At 43.7% G+C, this 23,765-nt stretch overlaps 1 protein-coding gene across 6 annotated transcripts in view; it reads right to left on the bottom strand.

Moving 5' to 3' along the window:
- The window catches only part of KIF6 (kinesin family member 6), a 421,799-nt gene that overhangs the window by 181,908 nt on the left and 216,126 nt on the right, over nt 1-23,765 (bottom strand). For all 6 annotated transcript variants that reach the window (XM_024983810.2, XM_024983806.2, XM_024983811.2 and 3 more), the window contains exons 11-13: nt 17,718-17,823; nt 16,727-16,865; nt 11,732-11,947 (exon numbers count right to left, since the gene is read on the bottom strand). In XM_024983810.2, the coding sequence (XP_024839578.1) occupies nt 11,732-11,947; nt 16,727-16,865; nt 17,718-17,823 (461 nt within the window). The remainder of the gene's footprint in view (nt 1-11,731; nt 11,948-16,726; nt 16,866-17,717; nt 17,824-23,765) is intronic.

Here is a 23,765-nt window from a genome sequence, read left to right on the forward strand (position 1 = left end):
ATAGATAGATAGATAGGACGAATAGTAGACAAACCAGCCAGCTAACCCAAGCTGACTTAAACTCCTGGCTCACAGTTTTCCTTTCTGCCCCATTTCCTGCCAATATCCGGAATGACTTCAACACCCACAGAGAAACTCCACTTAACAACCCTAGCCTCAAAATTCCTTAACCTGCAATGACCTGTGTGACCGCTTCCATCTCACTTCCTCACCTCCTGCTCTTCAATCTGGTGCTGAGAGCTTTCTGCCTCCTCATTCTTTGAAATGGCTTTGGCAAAGGTCACTGCTCACTGTGCATCCACTCCAGTGGACTCTGTAGTTCTCATCTCACTTGACCACACTGTAATATCCAGTACAGTCAGTCACATCCATTCCCCTTAGAACTCTGTCTCCAGCCTGGCTTTTGAGGTCTCCCTCTCTCCTGACTGTCTTGCCTGCCAAGTTCGCCCTTTCTGGCTCTTCTGCCTCCGTCTATGCCACCAATACTGGGGCTCCTAAGTTTTATACTTTTGGTCCTTTACGACCCGTCTCATTGTGTGACCTTCTCCACTTCCATGGCTAAAGGTCAACCACAGATCCATATCTCTAATTAACCCCTCACCTTGAGCACTAGCGGGGTATGTGCTGGCTTAGACATTTCCATCTTGGACCCAATCTCAATATTCCTTAATTTGACTCAGAAACTTTCCCTACAAACCTGTTTCTCTTCATGTGTTCACTGCCTTGGTTAAATGACACCGTATCTACTCAGAAACCAGGGAGAAATCCTAGACTTTTCATCTCACCCCCACACTGATCAGTCACAAATCCATTCTCCTTCTAGATACTGCAAACACTTTTCTCATCTTTTTAGTCTCCACTGTGGCTGGTTTGATTCAAACCCTTTTAATTTCCTACCTCGATGGCTACTACCACATCCTATCTACTTTCCCCTCAGTTTCCAACTTACCTAGCACACTGCTATCAGTGATCTTTCTTTAATAGAAATCTGGCCACATTACTCTCATATTAAAAAGCCATTATGGCTCCCCATTGCCAACACAATAAAGTTCTGAATTTGGAAGCAAGGCTTTTAAGCTTCTCATGAGCTGATCTCTCTCCAGCTTTATTTCTTGCTTAATACTTCCTATCCACACAAATATTAAAACCCACCCAAATCAAATGCTTGCAATGTCACAAACATACCACGTGTTCCACACGTCTATGCACTTGCTTGAGAAACTTCCTGGTCCTCAATGCTCTGTCCTTCTTCCCCTGCACCCCGCCCCCGGCCCCCATTCATTCTTCCAGATGTAAATGTGATTACTCTTTGAACACCTTGTTCAAGTCCCGCCTGTTCCACATCAGTTTCCTAAACCAGCCCAGGAAGAGCTGACCTTCCTCTTCCATGTCCCAGGACAGTGTATGTGCATATCTACTGTGAGCCCTCTTCTGTTAGACTGCACACCCTCTAACAGGCGCTGTGTCTCACTCACCTTCTAATCTCTCACACTGAGCACTGTCTGGCTCACTGCTTCAATTCAATGAGCATGTATTGTTGCTGCTGGTCAGTCACTAAATCATATCCAACTGTTTGTGACCCCATGGACTGCAGCACACCAGGCTTCCCTGTTCTTCACCATCTCCTAGAGTTTGTGCAAACTCATGCCCATTGAGTTTGTGATGCTATTTAACCATCTCATCCTCTGCTGCCCCCTCTCCCTTTGCTTTCCAATCTTTCCCAGCATCAGGGTCTTTTCCACTGAGTCAGCTTTTCACATCAAGTGGCCAAAGTACTGGAGCTTCACCTTCAGCATCAGTCCTTCCATTGAATATTCAGGGTTGAATTCCTTTAGGATTGACTGGTTTGATCTCTTTGCAGTCCCAGGGACTCTCAAGAGTCTTCTCCAGCACCAAAATTTGAAAGCATCAGCTCTTTGGTGCTCAGCCTTCTTTATGGTCCAACTCTCATATCTGTACATGACTACTGTAAAAACCATAGCTTTGATTATATGGACCTTTGTCAGCAAAGTGATATCTCTGCTTTTAATGTGCTGTCTAGGTTTGTCATAGCTTTCCTTCCAAGAAACAAGCATCTTTTAAATTTCATGGCTGCAGTCACCATCCACAGTGATTTTGGAGCCCAAGAAAATAAAATCTGTCACTGCTTCCACTTTTTGCCCTTCCATTTGCCATGAAGTGATGAAGCCACATGCCATGATCTTAGTTTTTTGAATGTTGAGTTTCAAGCCAGCTTTTTCACATGTATTTAATAAATTTAATGAACACGTACTTAATGAATGAAGCCACTACTCCTGGAGCTAAGGATAATCTTTCATACTTCCTGTGAGCTCTGTAGTAGAATGTCTCATATTCTCCACATTATCTCAAACAGCACACTATTTCATGTGTTCTAGGGAGTAAATAAATATATAATTGGTGGAAGATTAATGTTTTATTGCCAAGGTCTGGGCAAGACTCTGCATGTGTGTGCACGTGTGCTGGTGTGTGTGAGAGAGGGAGAGACAGAAAGACAGACAAAGAGACAGAGCAGACCTCTATTCCCCGGCTGGCAGAGTGAAGGGCCTGTGTTCTTAGCGTCCCAAGCAGAATACATTGTGTCATGGAAACAATGCTAAAAATAGTGATTAGATTATATGATTCCTTTATTTTCAGCTTTACGGGTCATATTGCTGTTGAGTTACATCATGGGCTATAAAGTTATATAATTCAGCTAAATGAAGGACTATATTTCAGATATCCTATAAAACTTACGACTTGTGGTGGATACTGTGACATCCCACCCAGTTACTCCTTCAAGAACAAAGGACTTATTCCTCCAGTTGTCAGGAGTACCTCAGTGGAAAGCCCTCACATTTCAACCCTATTTGGGGATTTTTCTCAGCTGAAAATAAACTGCCTCATTTAAAGGCACACCTCCTTTCAGGGGCAACCCATATCCAATGATCACCTCGAGGGTAGAAAGGCCCTGCCCCTCTGCCTCAGCTTGGGGATGACTCTGAAAGGCCCACTCAGCAACAGAGCCCCTCCTCAGGCAGCTGAGGCCTTTGCTGGGGTTGCATCAAAGCCCAGCGTCTCCCCCTATCAATCCTGGACATCCTTCCTCCAACTTCCAAGGCTGGTGGGCCCAGGGACCCTTCCTAATGCGTCTAGCTTTGTTTCCCAGGAAACTCAACCTACCTGTACTTGGGAAAACAAAATCTGAACTCAGAATAATCAAGTGAAAAATTAAGTTTTGAATGCAATGTTTAATAAGATGAAAATTACTTGTGTTCTGACACAACCCTCATATTTATCCTTTACCCTAGAGCCAAAAGACAGAGTTCCTGTGTCCAGGACACTCTCTAACTTTTCTGTTGCACACGAGTGAGTCCCTGTGGGCAGCTGGTCTCCCATAGGTGTCTGGTTAGGGCAGTGGAGTACCTTCTCCCAGAAACTTTTGAAAGGCGGCTTGAGGATATCCCTCCTACTTGAAGAGATTATTTGCTTCGGCAGGCAGTACCCAACCTACTTACGGACATAACTGAAGAGAAATACAGTCTTTCACCCTAAAAGCTTCAGGGCAAGTTGAGGAAAATAGCTTTATCCCAGAAAATGATGTCTCCTGTGACCAGATGGGAAAGGGGGGAGGGTGTTGGCCTGCACTTTATCTGCTTTATCTTGGTGATTCTAGAATAATAGTCATTTATACTGATGAAAGCCAACACACAAACAATGCAGTACTCTGCCTGGCTGTATCTTCCTCCACCCTCTCCTCACTGTCATCCGCAGACCTCTCTCCCAGTCATTTCATGGAGCACTTGAGTAGCACATTCATTGTCTTCCCCTGCATATTCGACCCATCAATATTTATAGGTCATTTTGATGTCCACAGGAATAAATATCCATTTTACCAAACTACTTTCTGACTCTTCGATGCCTCTAGTGTTTGAACTCTTCTTGATTTTGGAACCTGTGTTCCCCCTCCTGACCACACTGTCTTTCCCAGAGTCAGGAACTGATGATGGCTGGTTGAAAGTCCAATGATCTGGACCCTCTTCTAGAGCATTAACCATCTTGAAAGACATCTCTATCTACCTATGTGTCTCTTCCACTGGATTAAAAATGACTAAAGCGCTCATAGAAGGTGACTTTTAGGGCTTCCCTGGTAGCTCAGATGGTAAAGTGTCCGCCTACAATGCGGGAGACCTGGGTTCAGTCCCTGGGTTGGGAAGATCCCCTGGAGAAGGAAATAGCAACCCACTCCAGTATTCTTGCCTGGAAAATCCCATGGACTGAAGAGCCTGGTAGGCTACAGTCCATGGGGTTGCAAAGAGTCGGACATGACTGAGCTACTTCACTTTCACTTTCTAAGACAGGTAGATAGATAGATAGATGGATAAACGACAGATAGATAAAGCACATGGGTGCTCTGAGGTGTCTGCTGAATCCAACCAAATGTCAGAAGCTCAGTTCCATCTAGGGCCCTGCTGCTTTCCTTTAGAAAACACCTAGCCTTTTTTTTCTTAACCAACATTTGGGGAAAAAAGTATCCCTTATTTAAAATAGAAAGGTAAGGACTTCTCTAGTGGCCCAGTACTCAAGACTCCACACACCCAATGCAATGGGCCTGGGCCTGATCCCTGGTCAGGGAACCAGATCTGCAGGTCATGACTAAAAGATCCTGCATGGCTCAACTAAGATTCAGCGCAGTCAAATAAATATTAAAAAAAACTAGAAATGTAAATTATGATAATGAGGGATACCACTTTTCACATATGATGTTGACAAAAAATTAAAATGTCTATTTCCCAATGCTGGAGAGGGTATGGCGAAATAAGCACTTCATAGCACAGTAATTTTGCAAGTTGTATCGAGATCCAATTCCTCTGAGCCAGGGAATTTTCTGTGGATCTTCCCTAATGAAATAATCTTAACTATAGGAAAATCTATGTGTATAAACTTGTTCATTATAGCATTATATAATTTTTAAAAAACGGAACCAATGTAGATATCCAATAGAAAACACTTAGACTTTTGTTTGTTCACTTTTTAAGTTTTAAGATCTTATTGGGATTGCAAAGACTATCAGATTAAACAGACATTTGAAAATGGTTGTGAGCATCGATTTTGGAGCTAAAGCAAGTGATTTGTTCTCTCTCTCATGACTGTCATTTATTCATATAATCTATAGACCCTTCAAATATGAAGGATGCAAAGGTTAATTCCTCAGAAACAGTGAAAAGTGAAAGTGAGTCAAAGTGTTAGTCGCTCAGACTCCTTGTGGCCCCATGGATTGTAGCCCACCAGGCTCCTCTGTCCATAGGATTCTCCAGGCAAGAATACTGGAGTGGGTAGCCAATCCCATCTCCAGGGGATATTCCTGACCCAGGGAATGAACCCAGGTCTCCTGCATTGCCAGGCAGATTATTTACCACTGAGCTACCTAGGAAGCCCTTGGAGTAAACCTGGTCAGTAATGCTTCCTGCAGAAATGAGATTGACCACAAAGCTACAGAGAAGGCAATGATCATTAACTCACTCTTTCTTTGATTGCATTTATGGGGAAGTGCAAAGATGAGTGTGGTCAGTTCCAAGAGAGGGTGAGATGGATCATGAGAGATTTGAAAAGCCAGGGGTCAGTATTTGTGCCTGAGGTCTACAACAAAGCAAGCTGGAAAGGATCTTAGAAAATCTAATTGCGATTCTTCTCTGGAATAGGAAGAATCGTTTTGTGGATGAATTTTGCCTCCATAAATTTCTCTTTGAACATTTCTTTTCAACTTCGTGGACTGGGTATATGAAGCCTTCGTAACAGTAGCTTTTGTTCTGGAGGGCAACCCTTTGAGCCAGAAGAGAGCAAATTCAAGGAACTGCCTCAAGGTTTGCATCAGCCCCCGGAGGCACCAACTCCCCATCCTCCTGCACGTGCCTCTTGCTGCAACCTCAGTGCCAGGAGAACTCTGGAAGCTGAGGAGAGGGAGGACAGAGCTGTCCTTTATGCCGTGAAGGGCTGTTGTGGCAAGTTCTTCAGCTCCTCTCTGTTGCCTTCATCAGACTATGATGCTAGCTTCCAAACCGTTTACTCAAGTCTCCCGGTGCCTCATTTCCAATACATCCTAAAGATTTCTTCCAGAAAAACCACCCAGAGCACAATGCCCCCCTCTGCTTTGGTGGTTCCCTTGCAACTGAAAGCAGGAAACTCCCTGGTGAGGTTTTATGTGTTTTCATAACATGGGCCTACTTGTTCAAGAAATAAAAGTAAGAAATTAAAATAATATGAAAACATATAATATTAACAGAAGTTCCCATCTATTCCTCTGCCCCTCCCAGAAGCAATCATCCTAACAATTTCCCAATCATTTTTCTACCCGATTTATTCTGACTTCCTGTATCTCTTGCTAAAAACAAGACAACAGGTCCCAAATGGAATCATTTATACTAAACCCCATGTCACCAAAGGAAGATTTAACTGAATTACAGTTTTGGCTCCTCCAGAAGTGGAGTCTTAAACCAGTCAATCAAGAATCTACCTGACACAAACTTCCCTGGTAGTCCAGTGGCTAAGACTCTGCACCCCCAATGCAGGAGGCCTGAGTCTGATCCCTGGTTAGGGAACTAGATCCCACATGCCGCAACCAAGAGTTTGCACGCCGTAACTAAAGATCCCACGTGCTGCAACTAAGACCTGGAGCAGTCAAGTAAATAAATAAACAAAAAAATTGCCCGACAGACCCCTGTTGCGCCCGAAAGGAAGGTGACCTTGCTATAACCAACCTGCCTTTGGCCAGTATTTTCACTTGCTTGTTCCCATTCCTGTCTGCCTGCAAAAGTCTTTCATTTTGTACAGCTCCTCAGAGCTCCTTACTGTCTGCTAGACTGGGGATGCTGCTTGATTCACAAATTGTTGAATAAAGACAGTAAGATTTTTTAAATATGCTCAGTTGAATTTTTTTTTAAAAAACAAACTCCAAGAGAGCAGTTAAACAGATATTCCTGCAACTTTACTTGCTTTCGTTTTCAAGCCTTTGTTTACATTAATTTTGAAACCTGGAATGTTGACAAAGTTCTTCCCTCCATCATTGAATGTCCAAACTCTAAAGGCCTAATTTCCAAGTCACTTGCTCCATAATGTTTTTGCCGATTTACTTATTGAAACGTTTCCCTTCTCTTTCAAATTCCTGCAGTAGCATTTCTTGTATTTCCTGCTTATAGCACTTGTTAACTTTATTCTCTGCTCTTTCCCTGTTGCCCAAAAGCATTTCTTAGTCCTCCCCCCAACCACCGCAGCCTCCCTCAACAGGTACCTTGGGGCCTTCCTGTGTATATGAAGGACTACCCTGGGGCCTTCCTGTGTATATGAAGGACTCATTCTCCCTGAGTAAGAGAAAAAGAGTCTGGAGTCTCCAGAGCTTCCCTGGTGGCTCAGATGGTAAAGAACCCACCTGTAGTGCAGGAGACTTTTGTTTGATCCCTGGGTCAGGAAGATCCCTTGGAGAAGGGAATGGCTAACCACTCCAAGATTCTTGTTTGGAGAATTCATGGACAGAGGAGCCTGGCAGGCTACAGTTCATGGGGTCTCAAAGAGTTGGACATGACTAAGCAACTTTTTTTTTTTTTTTAGATGCCAATGACATCACCTGTGATGAGTGGATTTTGTTAGCATTTCAGACCATTAAAGGAAGTGGTGAGTCCTGAGGGGCTTCTGGGATGTTGACTGGTTCCAGGTGACTATTTGGAAGAACAGTTGGAGAACCAAATCAGAAAGATACCCCACAACAAAACAACAACAAAAACTCCCAAACTATAATATTCCTTCTATTTTAAAGAGAACAGTACGGATGGCTCTTTGTAAACCGTGGAGTTGAACAACCCCTCTCGTTATTCCAGTGAAAGTGAAACAGACATTTAACCTCCAAAACAACAACAAAAGACTCTGTAAGCCCCAACCTCCCTCTGTCTTGGTGGGCGGCTCATGCAAGGATGGGGGTGCTCTCTGGTGAACCATGAATTTGGTTTCATTTTCTTTTCACACAAGGGATTTGAAAGAAGTTGTTTTCAGCATAAAGTAGCAGATGAATGGGAAAAGGGGGAGGGTTTCCAAAGGGGAAACAGTTGCACAAGAGCCTCAGAGTGGAAGATGGTCAAATTTACTTGCTTTCTGCATTAAGACAGGGATGGCTAATAGAATCTGACAACACCTACAGAAGGCAGTAATACTTTCCATCTAAACAACATGCTTATTAATTTTTTGTATTTGTTTCAGTTTATACAAGCCTCTCGTATATAAACTAGTGCATGAATAAAAGCCCAATCAGGGCCCAGGATTTTAAATATCGCAACAAACTACCCCGTTACCTGTTGCTTTGCGGCATCTGATTCATCAAGCAGTTTTCAACCTAATTGTAGTTTTGCCAAAAAATAAAACCATTAGTCTCTCCTTCAAATGGTTAGATTATTATCAACCCATTTGTGAGCCTAGTCCTATTTAAAGTCATTGTGAGAACTATATCCGACAGTTACAACAACTTGAAAACGCTTTCAACTCTCAGGCTTTTCTCCAAAACTGCTTTACCTCCTTTGTACTTGGACTTTGCAAACAATTCCCATTATTTTTTCAGTGCTTTTATGTTCAGGTGAACTAAATTCATCCTCCAAACAAAACTACAGTCTGTCTTGATAGCAATATCAAGGGATAAAAGAGTTACTGAAAAAAACTGGCTATAATTATGAGTTGGGAGAGAGATTATGGGATGCGCGGGGAAGAAGAATTATGAGAAGGGAGATGGTGTGGGCGAGAAAAAATAGAAACAGAGAAGGTCTGGCACATGGCGAGGGGCAGGGTAGCGATACTGGAGGCCACTAGTGCACAGGCGCGACGGTGTGTGTCTTCGGAAAAGGCCACGGAAGAGAGTTCCTTCCATCAGGAGCAAGCGATTCTAACTCAGGAACTGATGCTGACCTTTCATTTCATGGCCAGTGCCACGTTCTTGCAGCCAACAATGCCAGCTGTTGCCAGGCCAGGGGAGGCACTGCTCTCCACCTCTGTGAAGAGCCTCACCAGCCACCCAGAGACCCGGGGACCAATCATCACCCCCCGTAACCACCCTTACAACAACAAGCCCTGCTCCTCCTGGAGTGTTTCTGATACGCCACCTCTCTCCCCCTCCCCATCCTCTGGCTGGGACTCCTGGACTACAACAGCCTCCTAAAGGGTGGTCTGGTCCTGTGTCCTCTGCTGCCAGTCCGTCTGCCCAGCATGCTGCTGAACCTGTCCTCCCAGCCTCTCACTCCCCAGAGCCCACCACTCCTGGCCTTTCTGCTTCATAAAATGCTCCTTTCCACCACAGAGGCAGTGGAAGCCGTTCAAGTGATTCCTTCTGCTTGCAGAGTTCCTCCCAGCCACACCCCACCCTCATGACCACTTTGGGTCCTCCGGTCTTAACTTGCAGGAGAGTCTCCCTGCTGTGTGCTCTCTCAGCCATACAGAGTGTACTTTGAAATGAACTGCTCGAGACTCTCTTCTCTGTCAGTCTGTAAGTGCTCTGAGGTCAGGGGCTGCTGGGCCATGCATGTCCTTGTCTGTAATATGGGGGTAAAACAACAACTTAACGGAATAAGGATTAGATGAGTTCACTCAGGTAGCGAACCAAGTATAGTACCTGATACATGTAAAGACTATGTAAGCTTGGTATCTGAGTCATTCAGTGGTGTCCAACTCTTTGCGATCCCATGAACTGTAGCCCACCAGGCTCTTCTGTCCATGGAGTTCTCCAAGGCAAGAATACTGGAATGGGTTGCCATTCCCTTCCCCAGGGGATCTTCCCAACCCAGGGACTGAACATGGGTCTCCTGCATTGCAGGCAGATTCTTTACCCTCTGAGCCATCAGGGAAGCCCATGTAAGCTTTAGCCATATGACAATAATTGACACAGTAACTAGAACAAAGCATGTACTCAATAAATGTATGTTGAATAAAGAAATGAAAAAAAATGACAGCGGAACTAATGAATTCACCAGTCCAGAGGGCCTCCTTTTTTCCAGCTAGCTGTTACCCATAAGACAGTACAGAAATGCTGTATGGAGAAGAATCACAGAGAAGAACGATTGCTTGTTCCTGTCTGCTGACACCATGATCAATGGTGAAAAATAGCATCTTTGTTTCCTGGGATTTGAACTTATCCTACTCTGTTGCTTAAGAAATATTCACAGCAAGGAAATTTGGAACGAATAAAGAGATAAAGGGATATAACATCACCAAATACACTTCCAGGCTTCTCAGTCTTGTCTCTATTAACTAAAAAGTGTGCTCTTTAATGAGCACCATACTCTTTATTTATTTCCAAGCTAGATGCATAAGAAAACCACACATGGCAGGTTGTTCATCCCAACAAATGTTTACACAGAAAATTTCAACCTAAGTTGCAAAAGGGAAGCTCTTTATCCCTTTGTTCTAGAACATTCCATACTTGGAGTCTGAAGTATGTCAGATGTCTTCACAAGAAAGGCATTGGTCAACTATACACATGGGCTGCCAGTCTAATAGAAAGAGAAACATATAAAACCAACCTGGACTTCCAGCATGGTTCTGTGGCTGCTGTAGTGATGGGGCTTGCATGCTCGGTCGCTTCAGTGGTGTCTGACTCTTTGCGACCCTGTGGACTGTAGCCTGCTAGGTTCCTCAGTCCATGGGGATTCTTCAAGCAAGAATACTGGGATGGGTTGCCATTTCCTACTCCAGGGGCTCTTTCTCTCCCAGGGATAGAACCTGCATCTCCTACGTCTCCTGCATTGGCAGGCAGGTTCTTTACCGCGAGCGCCACCTGGGGAGTCCGCTGTGGTGGTGGTACCAACACACTCACCAAAAACCACACCCGGGGCAGGTGCCTCGGAGTCGGCCCAACCCTGACAAACCCTATTATCCGACAAAGCTGTGTGTGCTCATTGTCCTTTAAGGCAGACTGTGATCATATCCTAAAATAAGTCTGCTGCAGAGAGCTCATGTGGATTTATAAATAAACACTGTTTCATCACATTAGTGGTGATTCTTCTCTCCCTCCTGTATTGGAGGAAGTTTTCTGTTCTCTCCTCTACAGTTGGCTTTTCTGCTGTTGCCCTGAACCCTCTATTTCAGCCTCTGGGACAGTCCACACTTTGTGTTTTCAGTTTAGTCATCAGTTTTAGAAACTGGCATTTAAGAGATTTGGTCATTATAAAAATGAATTCTGACAGATAAGTTGTTAGAGCCTTCATCCTCGCACATTTAAAACTAAAGGATGCTACACTGAAATCCATTATGGAGAATGAATTTTTTTTTTCCAGAGTGGAAATAATGGCGACAGAATCCACATGCCAATGCAAGAGATGCAGATTCAATCTCTGGGTTAAGAAGATGCTCTGGAGAAGGAAATAGCAACTCACTTCAGTGCTCTTGCCTGGAAAATTCCATGGACAGGGGAGCCTGGCGGGCTACAGTCCATGGGGTTGCAAAGAGTCGGACACAACTGAACAACTGAGCACATACTTTACTTGGGGTTTCCTGTTATTGCTGCTGCAGCTGCTTCTACTACAACTTCAAGACTTCAAGAAATGTTGGTAACATTAAAAACGGTAATATTTAGGATGCTTAGTATAATAATAAAGATTATAATCATTTACATGTTTGTTTATTTTTTATATGGAGGTATAATTTGACAGCCTCTATTTTTGATTTATAATTATAGAGTTTGTGTGTATAAATAAGTATAACTGACCTGTTTTTCTGTGGAGCAAACTGGATCTGTATGGAGAGGTGCTGGAGTCCAGGGCCTGAGTGGAAGCTGAGAATGGCAATGTCTTCGGACCGTCCGGGTTCCCAGGTGGGAAGGGGGAGCTCTGGCCATGACTCAGTTGACTTCTGTCCACGCTGGAGAGGTGGAGAGCGTCCTGAGCTTTCTTCTTCTCCTTCTTTAACATATTTACCAAAATATCTAAAACTTGACTTAAGGATTTAGTCACTCGTGATGGATTAGAATGATCAAAACACTTATTTTCAAGTGAGATTGATAGTTTCAACAACACTTGCTATGGTCATGTGACAAAGACAGACAAAAGAAAGACTTCATGTTTCTGAGGTCCTTGATAAAGCGATGGACAGGGTAGGAGGCTGCTGGCCTTTCAATAGGGCACCATTATCATTACATGAAAAATGAGCAAGCCAAAAGGCCTTTAAAATCTTTGAGTTCAAACTAATTTGGGCTTAAAGCTTTCATGAAAGCATTTGTAAAAAGGAAAACGAACCCTGGGTAGTGGTTGACAATGGAGCTGTCTCCGTAAACAAGACTTGAATGCAGGAAGCAGCTCTGGAATCGGCAGGACGAGAAGCAGGGAGAACGCAGAGCCTGCCCAGCAGGCAGCTCAGCAGAGTCAGCTCTGGGGCCAGACCACCTCCATATCCAACTCATGCTCATTCCGCATACCTTTGAACGGGGCTTTAAGTCACCTTTTTAAAAGTCTCTAATTTTTGGTCTCTCTAATTTCACTAAAAGAGGTGAATTATTAGTAAAGATGTGCATGCTAAGCAACTTCAGTCATGTCCAACTGTTTGCGACCCTGCGAACTATAGCCTGGCAGGCTCCTCTGTCCATGGGATTCTCCAGGCAAGGATACCAAAGTGGGTTGCCATGCCCTCCTCCAGGGGATCTTCCTGACCCAGGGATCGAACCTGCATCTCTTATTGTCTCCTGCACTGGGGGGCAAGTTCTTTACCACTAGCACCACCTGGGAAGCCCCATTAGTAAAGATTTATCATTTTAAATTAGAACTTCTGTGGGCCATATGGATCTATTAGGAGCACTGATAATGAGTGATAAAGTCACTCCATTCTACCCTCCTTCACTGTTCTTTCAAGTTCAAGTTGTCGAGACCTCTAGGAGATTCTGCCATCATGAGGAGAAAAGATGACACTCTTTGGAGAACCTCATAACTCTCCCTGCATTGCACTGAGATGAATCCAAGGCCTCACCAGCCCTGCAGATGGCTTCATTCAAACAGGAGTCTGAGGAAACTCGAAGATGGTGTAGGACAAGACGGCTACACGAAGCCGGGGGAGGCATCCAGGCATGTTCATTCTTGGGCAGGGAACATGGAGAGCACTTGACCTCCATTTTCCTCTTCAGCTTTGACCTCAGCTTTTTTGTGATTTCTGGAAGCATGGTTTTTCTCTTACAAGCCCTGACACAGCCTCTGTTCTTCACCTCAAACAAGCTTGTATTTACTAAAGGTGTTCACAACTTTGGTGGTGTCTAGGAATTCCCCATTCCTCTGTGCGGGGGTGATTATCGAGACCACCACGCACTTTCACTGATTCCTGCTTGGCCATGGCCATGTCCTTCCTTCACTCAGTCAGCGACATTCCTTGGAGCTTGCACTGGGTGCCAGGCAATGCTGTGTTCTAGGCACAGAGATAGAAAGATGCAGGGGCACACTGGCTTTTTGCTCTCATGAAGCAGATGTCTACTGGAGAAAGCTGGATCTCTCTCACACACACAGGCACACACATACGAGGGCAGAAATGCCAGATTGCTTAGTTTTTTAAAAAGGTCGAGAGTGACTGAGTGGCTGCTTTCTACTGGGTGCTCAAGAAAGGTTCAGGCCTCAAGACAGGCTTTTTAGAAAATGACATTGAAGCTGAGACCTGAATGACAAGAAGAACCAGACATAGGGAGGGTGTCTAAGCAGAGGAAGTGGCGAGTGCTGAAACCCGAAGGAGAAACGGGCTGGGCAGTGGTTTACAACAGAGGCTATTTCACCACCCACGGGACACTTGGCCACGTCTGGAGATATTTTGGGTTGTTTTTGGGCTTTCCTTCTGCAGAGGGGTTGGGGATGCTCCTGGTGGCCAGTGGGTAGAGGACTGCTCAGGATAGCTCTGACGGCGGCACTGCTGAGGTTAGGAAGCCGGGTGTTATAAGTCAGGGCAGAGAGGCACCGTGCCCACAGCCTAACGTGCACCGGGTGGGGGCAGAAGACACGAAGCAGGGGCTGGGTGGGCGCAAGATCACGTGGGGCCTCTTCACCTGGAGGAAGAAGCGTGATTGCTACTCTGAGTGTAACGGGAACCTGCCGGAAAGACTGAACCAGAGAAACGCGGCGTTCTGATGGACGTTCACAAAGGCCACAGCAGAGACTCCTCTCGCTGCCCGCCTTCTCTCCGGTTCCCTTTGTCTGGCCCTGCTTCCAGCTCCCATCTCATTCGCACCTCTGTTCCTGCCAAGGGCAGCCCTGGGGACCAAGTGTCACCCCGTTAAGTGTTTTGTGAAGACATGTCCGAACTTTATGCAAGCTGATAATGCCACTGAAGTGACACCGTTTTCACTCCCTTTCCACGGAGAGCATTCCAGGCCGCACACTGTCTTTCTGTTTGCAGGACAATCTTCTGCTGAGCTCTAGTTGGATCAATTTTCCTCCTATTTTAAGCCATATCTTTCTCACTCCTGTCAGTATCCTGGCCTTCTTGGTTCTACCCAAAAAAGATAATGAAAATCGTCTCCAACCTGACTGTGAGACATATGAAACGTCAGGAGCCTTTCTTGGTCATTAGCCCTTGATAAATGTCAGCTTTGTGATGAGTATGTCTTAGCTGCTCTCCCTCCTTCTTCTGAGTCTGCCCATTGTCTGTGGGGTCACACCCTCCACGGTGCAGCACTCTACAGAGCCCGGAGCACAAGCCAGGCGGCATCTTACCAGCTCTGCTCAGCTCTGAGATGCTGGCGAGAGGCAGTGTTGTGGGAGATGACGGATGAAGAGCTAGGGCATCCATCTGGGTGTGAACTTCCAAGTTCAGTGCTCTTTTCACCATGCCTCCTATACATTCTCCTTGCAAATATGAGTCTCAGAAGGCGAGGACCCCGCTGGAGTTGTTCACGGTCGGGAAAGAATCTAGCACAGCCCTGTGTGGACAGCGGTACCTGGATTTACCAGTGAAGAAATGATGTATGTCTCTCTCTCACTCCCTTTGTAAAGTAAACATATACGAACAAGCCTAGACTGTTCCCTCTCTGTCATATCTCATTTCATCCCTCCCATATGCACAGACATTCATAAGCCCAGAAGGGGATTAAGGAGTTGGTAGGAGTATTTAGGGGAGATGATCCTGAACTAGGATCAAGGCCAGGAAAAGAAGCAGAGCTCAGACTGGGGCTGGGGCCAGGACTGAGGCCTCGGCTGGGACCATCTCTGGGGATGATGGGGCAGGAGAGAGGAAAAGGAATGCAAGGCGACAACACTGCAGCAGCTCTCAGAGACTCGGGCTTGCGTGGGAGTTCAGCTCACAGTCAGATTCACTGTTACTGGCCTGATAATAAAGCGGCTCGAGCCCACTTGAATCAGACACATGGGGTCTGCTAACACTCAACCAAAATTAGAGGCTGAAGTTAATCAGGCAGAGTGCCTACCTCCTATTTGGTTTGGTTTTACCTCTTTATTACTGGATTTCCTTCATGTAAGCTATTTTTTATGAATTTTGCACAATAGCTAAAGCTAAAATACCTTTTAGCAATTTTTGAGAAGTGAACAAAAATATTTGTTCATAAAGAACTGACCGAAATAATTTCTCATGCATTTTTAAAGCCTGCAAATGTAATGAAAATGCCAAATCTTTTGCAAGAAGCTTGGAAGATAAAATAAGAAACAATACTGAAGAAATACTGGGGATACCTGAGATCTAACCATCCATGAGGGGCTCTTTAGTGATGGACAGGGAGGCCTGGCGTGCTGCGATTCACGGGGTCGCAAAGAGTCGGACATGACTGAGCGACTGAACTGAACGGAACTGAGAGGTAACCATCTCATCTGTGGGCTGTCCAGGTGGCGCTAGTGGTAAAGAACCCCATTGCCAATGCAGGAGATGTAAGAGACACAGGTTTGATCCCTGGGTCAGGAAGATCCCCTGGAGGGGACAATGGCAACCCACTCCAGTATTTTTGCCTGGAGAATTCCAGGGACAGCAGAGCCTGGCGGGCTATAGTCCATGGGGTCACAGAGAGTCGACTTAGCATGCACGCATGCACGTCGTCTGGAAGAGAGGCAGTTCCCATGTGCTGTTACAATTTTCAGTCCCCAATGTACGCTGTCTCCTAGAGACGTAAGAATTCTATCCTTAACGCTCATCTACACTCACTTCCAAATTTGGGAACATTTGTAAGTGGAACTCAAAGCGGTAGATCTGGCTTTTAAATAAAAAAGTTACATTTAAATCAATCTCTGCTCTTTATAAGCTAAATACCATTTGTCATTTCTCAGCCATCATTCGAGTTTCACCCACACACAGAGGCCACAAATTCTGGGCCATGGTGAGGCTGTGGTCAGCCCGGTGTCCGGCCAGCTAGCTAAAGATAACCAGCTAGCTCACTGGGTCAGGACTAAAACAGGAAGAGCACTGTAGAGTAGTCAAAAATATATTAAAAATTTTTTAATGTGGAGAGAAAGAAAACCCATGCTTTTCAATAAACTGAAATGTCTCCCATAATGGTGAGATATCTAGCTAAAAGCAAGGTAGTTTTTTTTTTTTTTTTTTTTTAATGGCAACTCTGGCTTTACTAGTGGCGACAACATGTTTGGTGAAGGGACATTTTACTTCTAAATGGAAAGAAACAACGTGAGCTAGAAGCTGGGTGGGGAGCTGGGTGATGTGGCTAGGGGAAGATAGCTAAGGGTTTCCTGGTCCAACCCCATAGAAGAAGAGTCTCTAATCTCTGCAGAAAGGATACTGATTTCATTGTCCCTCTGCTGTAGAATATCACGTAGCTTTTTATACTCTTCCTCTTTTAATGGTTCTTGGCAGTTTTGATCTTTGTTTTCGGAGGGGGCTGTGCTCTGTCTGTGGATCTTCTTGTCATTCAGCAGTTTCTGTAAGATGAAACAAGAGCTTAGCACCCACACGTCTACTCCCAGTGTCTTGTGTCTCTGATTCTTTTCGCCTTTACCAATGCCTTGCACACATTAGGTGTTCTCCTCTGACGCCTCGCCTTGCAATGAGGTTGCCTTTGCTGCAACGTGTCTTCCTCCTCCTACCTCCTTCATCATACCCCTCCCCCTTAACTTGTCTTTCCTTCCCTAACATGGGAAAATCCTGCTCAAACACTGTCTTCTCTTGAACATCTTTTGCTTTCTCTATAACCTCATACCACTAACTCACACTTAAAAAAAAAAAAAAAAAACAGTTGTCATGTCTTATAATTATTCTTTACATATCTGTCTCCTCCATGACTTACTTATTCAACTTTGCCTTCTCTATGCCTAGTCCAGAACAGACTCACACAAATGTCTATTATCTTCATGAAGTATGCTAAATTACAAGCCAGGCAGACATAGAGGCTAATGATATTCACACTGTGTCATCATGAAAGTAAAACCTAAGACCGAAGCTGCTGGAGAAAAATGAAGGACACAATTCTTTTGACATAGCTCAAAAATAAGTGGATTTTGAACACGAAACGATTTTGTGTAGAAGGTAGAGAGATTCCCGGCCAAAGCTTTAGAAGTCTAAGGTCTGAGCTTATCCATTGGAAAGTAAGATACAACCTCTGAAGAAATTCAGTGATCATCTGTTTGAACCATCTCAATGGTTCAAAGATCATACTGTTCTGGAAATGGGAAGCTGGCTCCTCAACCTTTCAAGAGCAGGTCAACTAGAAAAGCTTTATTGCAGTTCAAACACAGCAGACAATGGCTTCTACTAGTGGAAATGTTTAAATTTACCTTTAAATAATGGAAACAGTGATGAATTTTACGCATATCAGTGCCAACCTCTAGTTTACTCTCTGGATCCTGGTCTTCCAAAAAGGATGTTATTAGTTTTTCCAGCCTAAAAATACATAATGTATGAGAATCAACTACAAGCTTGAAACTTTAGAAATACTTTGTTAGTTAACATTTGAATTACAGGATATTGTTCTCACTTCCTTATGAAAATACAGGTATCCGATTTGACTATAAACATTATTGAGGAAGAAACAAATTGGCAAAGTGAAATCTGGAAATGATCCAATTATTTGACTAGTTTCCAGTGGACTTTCACATGCAGATTTCAATTCAAGAATCATTTGATTTCTACAAGACATGCATTCTAGCCTGCAACACTGCTAAAGTAATGAAAAAAATTTTTTATTAGTTTCATTAAAAATTCATGCTGCTCAGTCTGACCTGGGACCTGAGTGGTGCCCCAAACCCTTTGAATTACTCCTGGTTAACATACCGTATTCACAGTGGCTCTTCCAAATCCTTCCACAGCCCCCAGCCTCCATCAATAATGCAGCTTCTCACTAGACTGAGAAGTCAAAGTTGTTTCAAGTGGGCTCCTTCAGCTACCTTTTCCTCCACCTGCCAGTGTCTCTGTCTCACCTCTCAGCCCTCTTCCTTCTGATTTTGGATAATATCCTTCCTCCTTCTCATGGCCAACCTCTCCCCAGGCTCCTCACAGGGTTACCTGATTAGTTACCTCCTTAGCACCTCTTCATGCTGATCTTTCCCTTCTCCTTACAAGGATTTTTCATGTTAGTCCTATTCTAAACCAAATAAAAAATAGAAAACAAACATCTGCCTTTGGAGGGAACATCCAGGCCATGCCAGGAAGCTTAGTTTTCGGCTTATAGTGTCCACACTGCATTCTAGGGTCTGCATGGCATCTTCACCCCCCCGTTAGTTTATGAGCATCATGGGGCAATTCTTGACTCTTAATCTTCCTTGAGTTCCCTCTCCATGTCCCTGTATCTACAGCCTCAGTATAGGATCAATGGAATGATTCCTTCTGTATTGAGATAAGACTCTTGATAAGGAAGGTGTAAGAATGGCAATCACTATCTGTGATGCTATCATTATACTGCGGCAGTCTATCTTTCTCACATTGTTTTGAAAATATCTGCACACTTTCAGGATCATTTTGAACAGAACACATCTCCTTTCCACTAGTACTACCAGCCTGCTCAAATAAGATGTAATGATTTCCTTCAGATAGCAGAGGATGAGGTGGTTAGATAGCATCACTGACTCCATGGACATGAGTCTGAGCAAACTCTGGGGGACAGTGAAGGACAGCAAGTTCTGGTGTGCCACAGTCCATGGGGTCAACAAAGAGTCGGACACAACTCTGCAGCTGAACGAAAACAAGCAGCTTTGGATGTTGCTCTTACTTCTTCCTACAGTCTGCGACACATGACAGCTGTTGCTTCCCAATCTGCACTGTCATTTTTAAGGAGCATCTTTGGGTGGAGGGGTACTTATTTGTACCATTTGCTGACTGACATAATCTTACCTTGTAGCAGGCTTCAAACTGTCAGAGACATAGAGACATTAGTTTCTGATACAAAATGTGTTAATGTTTTTATGTGAAATATTATAAAAATAGATATTTATGGAAAGAATTCCGAACAACACAGGTGTGAATATATTAAAAAATAAACACTCCACTCTTCTCCATCCCTTGCCACCATTCTCATCTTTATTGACTCTCAATGTTTTGGGGAATCCATGGTTAGTAGCTGAAATACATTCTTCTAGTTCTTAATGAAGCAGCTACCTATAGCCTTATGTGCATTTGTAGATTTCATTTGTTTATACAAAAATGAGATCACACTCTGAATGGAGTTCTATATCATTATTTTTCTAAAAAATTTATCAGAAATAATATTCCATGCCAGTACATATATAATAGAACTATTTCATTTTTAATGGCTATATAATATTGCATAGTGTGTGTCCTGAGCCTCTCATGATAGACACTGAGGCAACATATTCATAATTGCTACTTTCTTCTGTCACTCATGAGGAGGCCTGAATGCACAACTGCCAATTAATGAAGTTTCAAAAAATAGTAATGCGTATCCATTTGTATTGACCCTGAATACTTAGCAAAAATTCTGGAACTTTGAAAACTATCATTAGTTCTAGAATTTACCACAATAGTAAATAGAATTTACTATCCTCTGGAGTAGAAGTGTTTTTTGGTTTCCACTGTCTCTAAAATTTCAGACAGCCAATATTAGACTATGGCACCCCACTCCAGTGTTCTTGCCTGGAGAATCCCAGGGACGGAGGAGCCTGGTGGGCTGCAGTCCATGGGGTCGCTAGGAGTCGGGCACGACTGAGCAACTTCACTTTCACTTTTCCCTTTCATGCACTGGAGAAGGAAATGGCAACCCACTCCAGTGTTCTTGCCTGGAGAATCCCAGGGACGGGGGAGCCTGGTGGGCTGCCGTCTATGGGGTCGCACAGAGTTGGACACGACTGAAGCGACTTAGCAGCAGTGGCTAGTCAATTCTTCTGCCTTGCTTTTTCTTTCGAAAATAATTTCTCCTGTATAGTCTGATTGTGAAGTAAATATTCTAGGAAACACTCCATTAAGCAGGGCTGAAGTGGGTTCCAAGCTCACAAGAAAGCACTGTAAAACTGTACAGACCTGCTCATTAGCTGAGTTAACGCACAGATCACTCTGTCTCACTGGACTTTGGTGTTACATCAAGACTCTTGTCTTGCACAATAAGAGTTTAGGATACAAGGAAGACCAGGAATCCAAAGAAATGGTGAAGAACTTCTGCTGACATGAAAGAACTGGATTGCTTCACCCCCCTGAGACTTGATTAGTTGGATATAAAAGTAAGAATGAAGATCAGGCCTTTTGACGTGCAATTTTTTTTTCCTTAGTACTTGACACAACAGAGCCTCTTCAGATAAGAAAAACATGCCCGGTCTTCCCTTCATCCATTAAATGATTCATTGTTGAATTAATTTTCTTATCAGCCAAGGACTTGGCCTAACAATTAAAATGCAGAAAAATGCCTATTCAGAAGTTTCTGATGTACTCCTCTCATAGTTAAGAGTGAACGATTGACCCTAAATTCCCTGCATTTTCCTATCTCCCAAAATAGTTCCTAAGTTCATACCTAGTCACTGGTCCCAGTGGGGGTCTCCCAGCTGCCAGAACCCTGTTGGCCAGTGAAGAACTGTCTGCAGGAAAGCTCTCCCAAGAGGTCAAGTGAGCATGATAAGTCTGTTCTTTAGGATAAGCTTTTGTAAACAAGAAATTTTACTTGTTCTCTGTCGCTAGGACAAAAAGAAGTAAAAGAATCCCATTGGAGAAGTAAAACTAAATGCATGCCATTCAGTTCTAGTTCATATAGACAAGAAAGATGGTAGATAATCTACGTGCCTGAACACTAAGCCTGGCTGGTAGGTGACTGGAGGATGTTGGTGATGACACTTGTTTCCACCAAACTGACTGTTGATGAGACAGCGCTGACAGCCTGTAGCTTAGATCAGCAGTTCTGTTGTGCTATAAGTTTTGATTCCTGGCCACATCACAAGCTGTCATTGCTTAGTTGCTAAGTCATGTCTGTCACTTTTGTGACCAGATTGACTGTAGCCCACCCGGCTCCTCTGTCCATGGGACTTCCCAGGCAAGAATATTGGAGCGGATTGCCATTTCCTTCTCCAGGGGATCTTCCAGACCCAGGAATCGAATTCAGGTCTCCTGCATTGGCAGTATGGTTCTTTACCACTGAGCCACCCAGGAAGCCCATGGCCACACCAAAGAATTGACCATAATTTCTAATCCATGCTTTATCCCCTCAAGACCACTGGACTATTTCTGTTTTTGCTCCCAACATTTCTTGCCAAAAATAAAGTTTTATCTGCAGCCATATTTTTGTGGAAATTTAGGTTTAGTAGTGTGAATAGAAAGGGAAAGCCAGCTAATTATCGTCAACAATAGCTGGTATTACTTGGGCAAGCACTAAATGCTAGCTACTGGTCTGTGCCCTTTGAATACAACATTTCCTTAATCTGCACAACAACTAGATGGGCTGAGTACTATTATTGTCCTCATATCATAAGTAAAAGACCTGAAGGACAGAGAAGTTGTATGTCTTGCCCAAGGTCATACAGCCAGCAGACCACAGAGCTGGAATTCAAACTCGGGGAGGCTGACTTCAGAATTCAAGTTTTAAACACTGCGCTTACCATACTATGGCAAAGTTACTACATTTATTTAAACATCATGCTGGGCAGTGTATTTCTAAAGGGCAATGCCATACCAACTAGAATTTTTTGAAAAGGTAAATAGTCGAATAGACAAGAGGGAAATAACTGAGCTGCACTTGCTTAGATCTTAATAAGGTCACTGACTGGCATGCTTTATAACAGCAAAGGGAAAGAATCGGAATGCCCCATATTAGGAAATTAAATAAATTATGGCATAATTGTTTACACTGTTAGGCAAGTATTTATTTATTTTTAAATTTTTAAATTTTAATTGTTAGGCAAGTATTTAAAATGATGGTGAAGAGGTATTACTGGCATTAAAATAGTCATGATATACTATGATAGGTTAATAATGAATCCCTTTACAGGGATTCTGCAAGTAGCCTGAAATACACCCACCAAGAAGATAAGAGACAAGAAGGAAGGAAGGAAAGACAGAAGGAAGAAAAAAAACCTGAGGCTTTTGCCCAGTTGCCTTTGGCTCAACAGCATTTATTATCTCCTTGTGAAAAGAGAGACTAGCGATCCAAGAGAAACTTGCTCTTCTGCAGTGTTTTTATCATTATGTTACATTCAACTGTTTATTAAATGAAGTTCATTGTTTATCCATGTGCACGATTATGATGTTCTCATTATTCTAAAATAATCTTTGTTAAAAAAAATTCAGCATGTTCCTTTCAGCATTAGCATCTCAAAATGAATTACAAACCATGTCCATATGGTACTGGCTGTGGGAAAGTTGGGGGAAAAGAGGAATGGGTATAAGCAAGGAGCACACCTAAACTGGAAACCCCGGCTGGTTCTAAACCCCAGGACAGCTATGGGAAGTGCGGCCCAGAGAGTAACTGGGGGACAAGGATGGCAGAAGTGTCCTATGACACAGTCTTATTCCAGGGAATTAATGGGGAAAAACAAGGTTAGGGAGTGCAAGGCATTGGGACCTTATCCTCGGATACTGAGCTGGAAAGAGTGAGTGGGATACAAAATACCCCAGCTTGTGGGTTAGGGCTGTTCTGTGGCAGAATTATGGAGATGACTGGTGCCCCTGAGCTGACGGCCCTGCTGGCTTCTCACTGGTTCTGAGAGAATAGGCAGTTCATTCTCGGGGGCTATTAAGGAGTTCTGATTGCAGAAGCTAACTGGGACTAATTATGCCCAAATGTATCAGAATCTGCCTGACCCCCATCAGTCATTCGGCCACTAAAGATGGTGCTGTTGAGCACAGGTTGTGTCCGACAGGGTTAAGCACTGGGGTTGCTGACAAACTATAGTCACGTTTCAACGTGAGCAAAGATCTTTCTTAAAAAGCTGAAAATAATGACAAAGATAAAAGGCAACTGGAGAACTCAACTTCTAGGAACATAAATACATAGGAAGAATGGAAGAATAGTTACAAAATTAAAAATACTGCTCACTGTATATAAAGAATGTGGCTGAACAATTATGCTGAATTATCTGAACCATGAACTAATTCATCAGCTTCTGTGGGTCACAAATTTCTCAGCTGCGAAATGTGCAAAACAACATCATCTCTAGACTGTTTGAGCTCTACGAAACAATGCAATTCAAGGAACAAAGACAGGGTATTTATTGTCTGGCCCACGGACGCCTTGCTCTTCAGTGTGAACAGTAGGCCAACTTCTTAGGCATCACCTGGGAGACTTAAAGAAATGTAGACTCCAAGGCCCTGTGCCACACTCGCTGAATCAACATTTAAACAACACTCCCTGGGATTCCTGTGTGCATCGATGCTTAGGAGGCCATACAACACAG

This window comes from Bos taurus, chromosome 23 (assembly GCF_002263795.3).
Source record: "Bos taurus isolate L1 Dominette 01449 registration number 42190680 breed Hereford chromosome 23, ARS-UCD2.0, whole genome shotgun sequence".
Taxonomy (NCBI): domain Eukaryota; kingdom Metazoa; phylum Chordata; class Mammalia; order Artiodactyla; family Bovidae; genus Bos; species Bos taurus.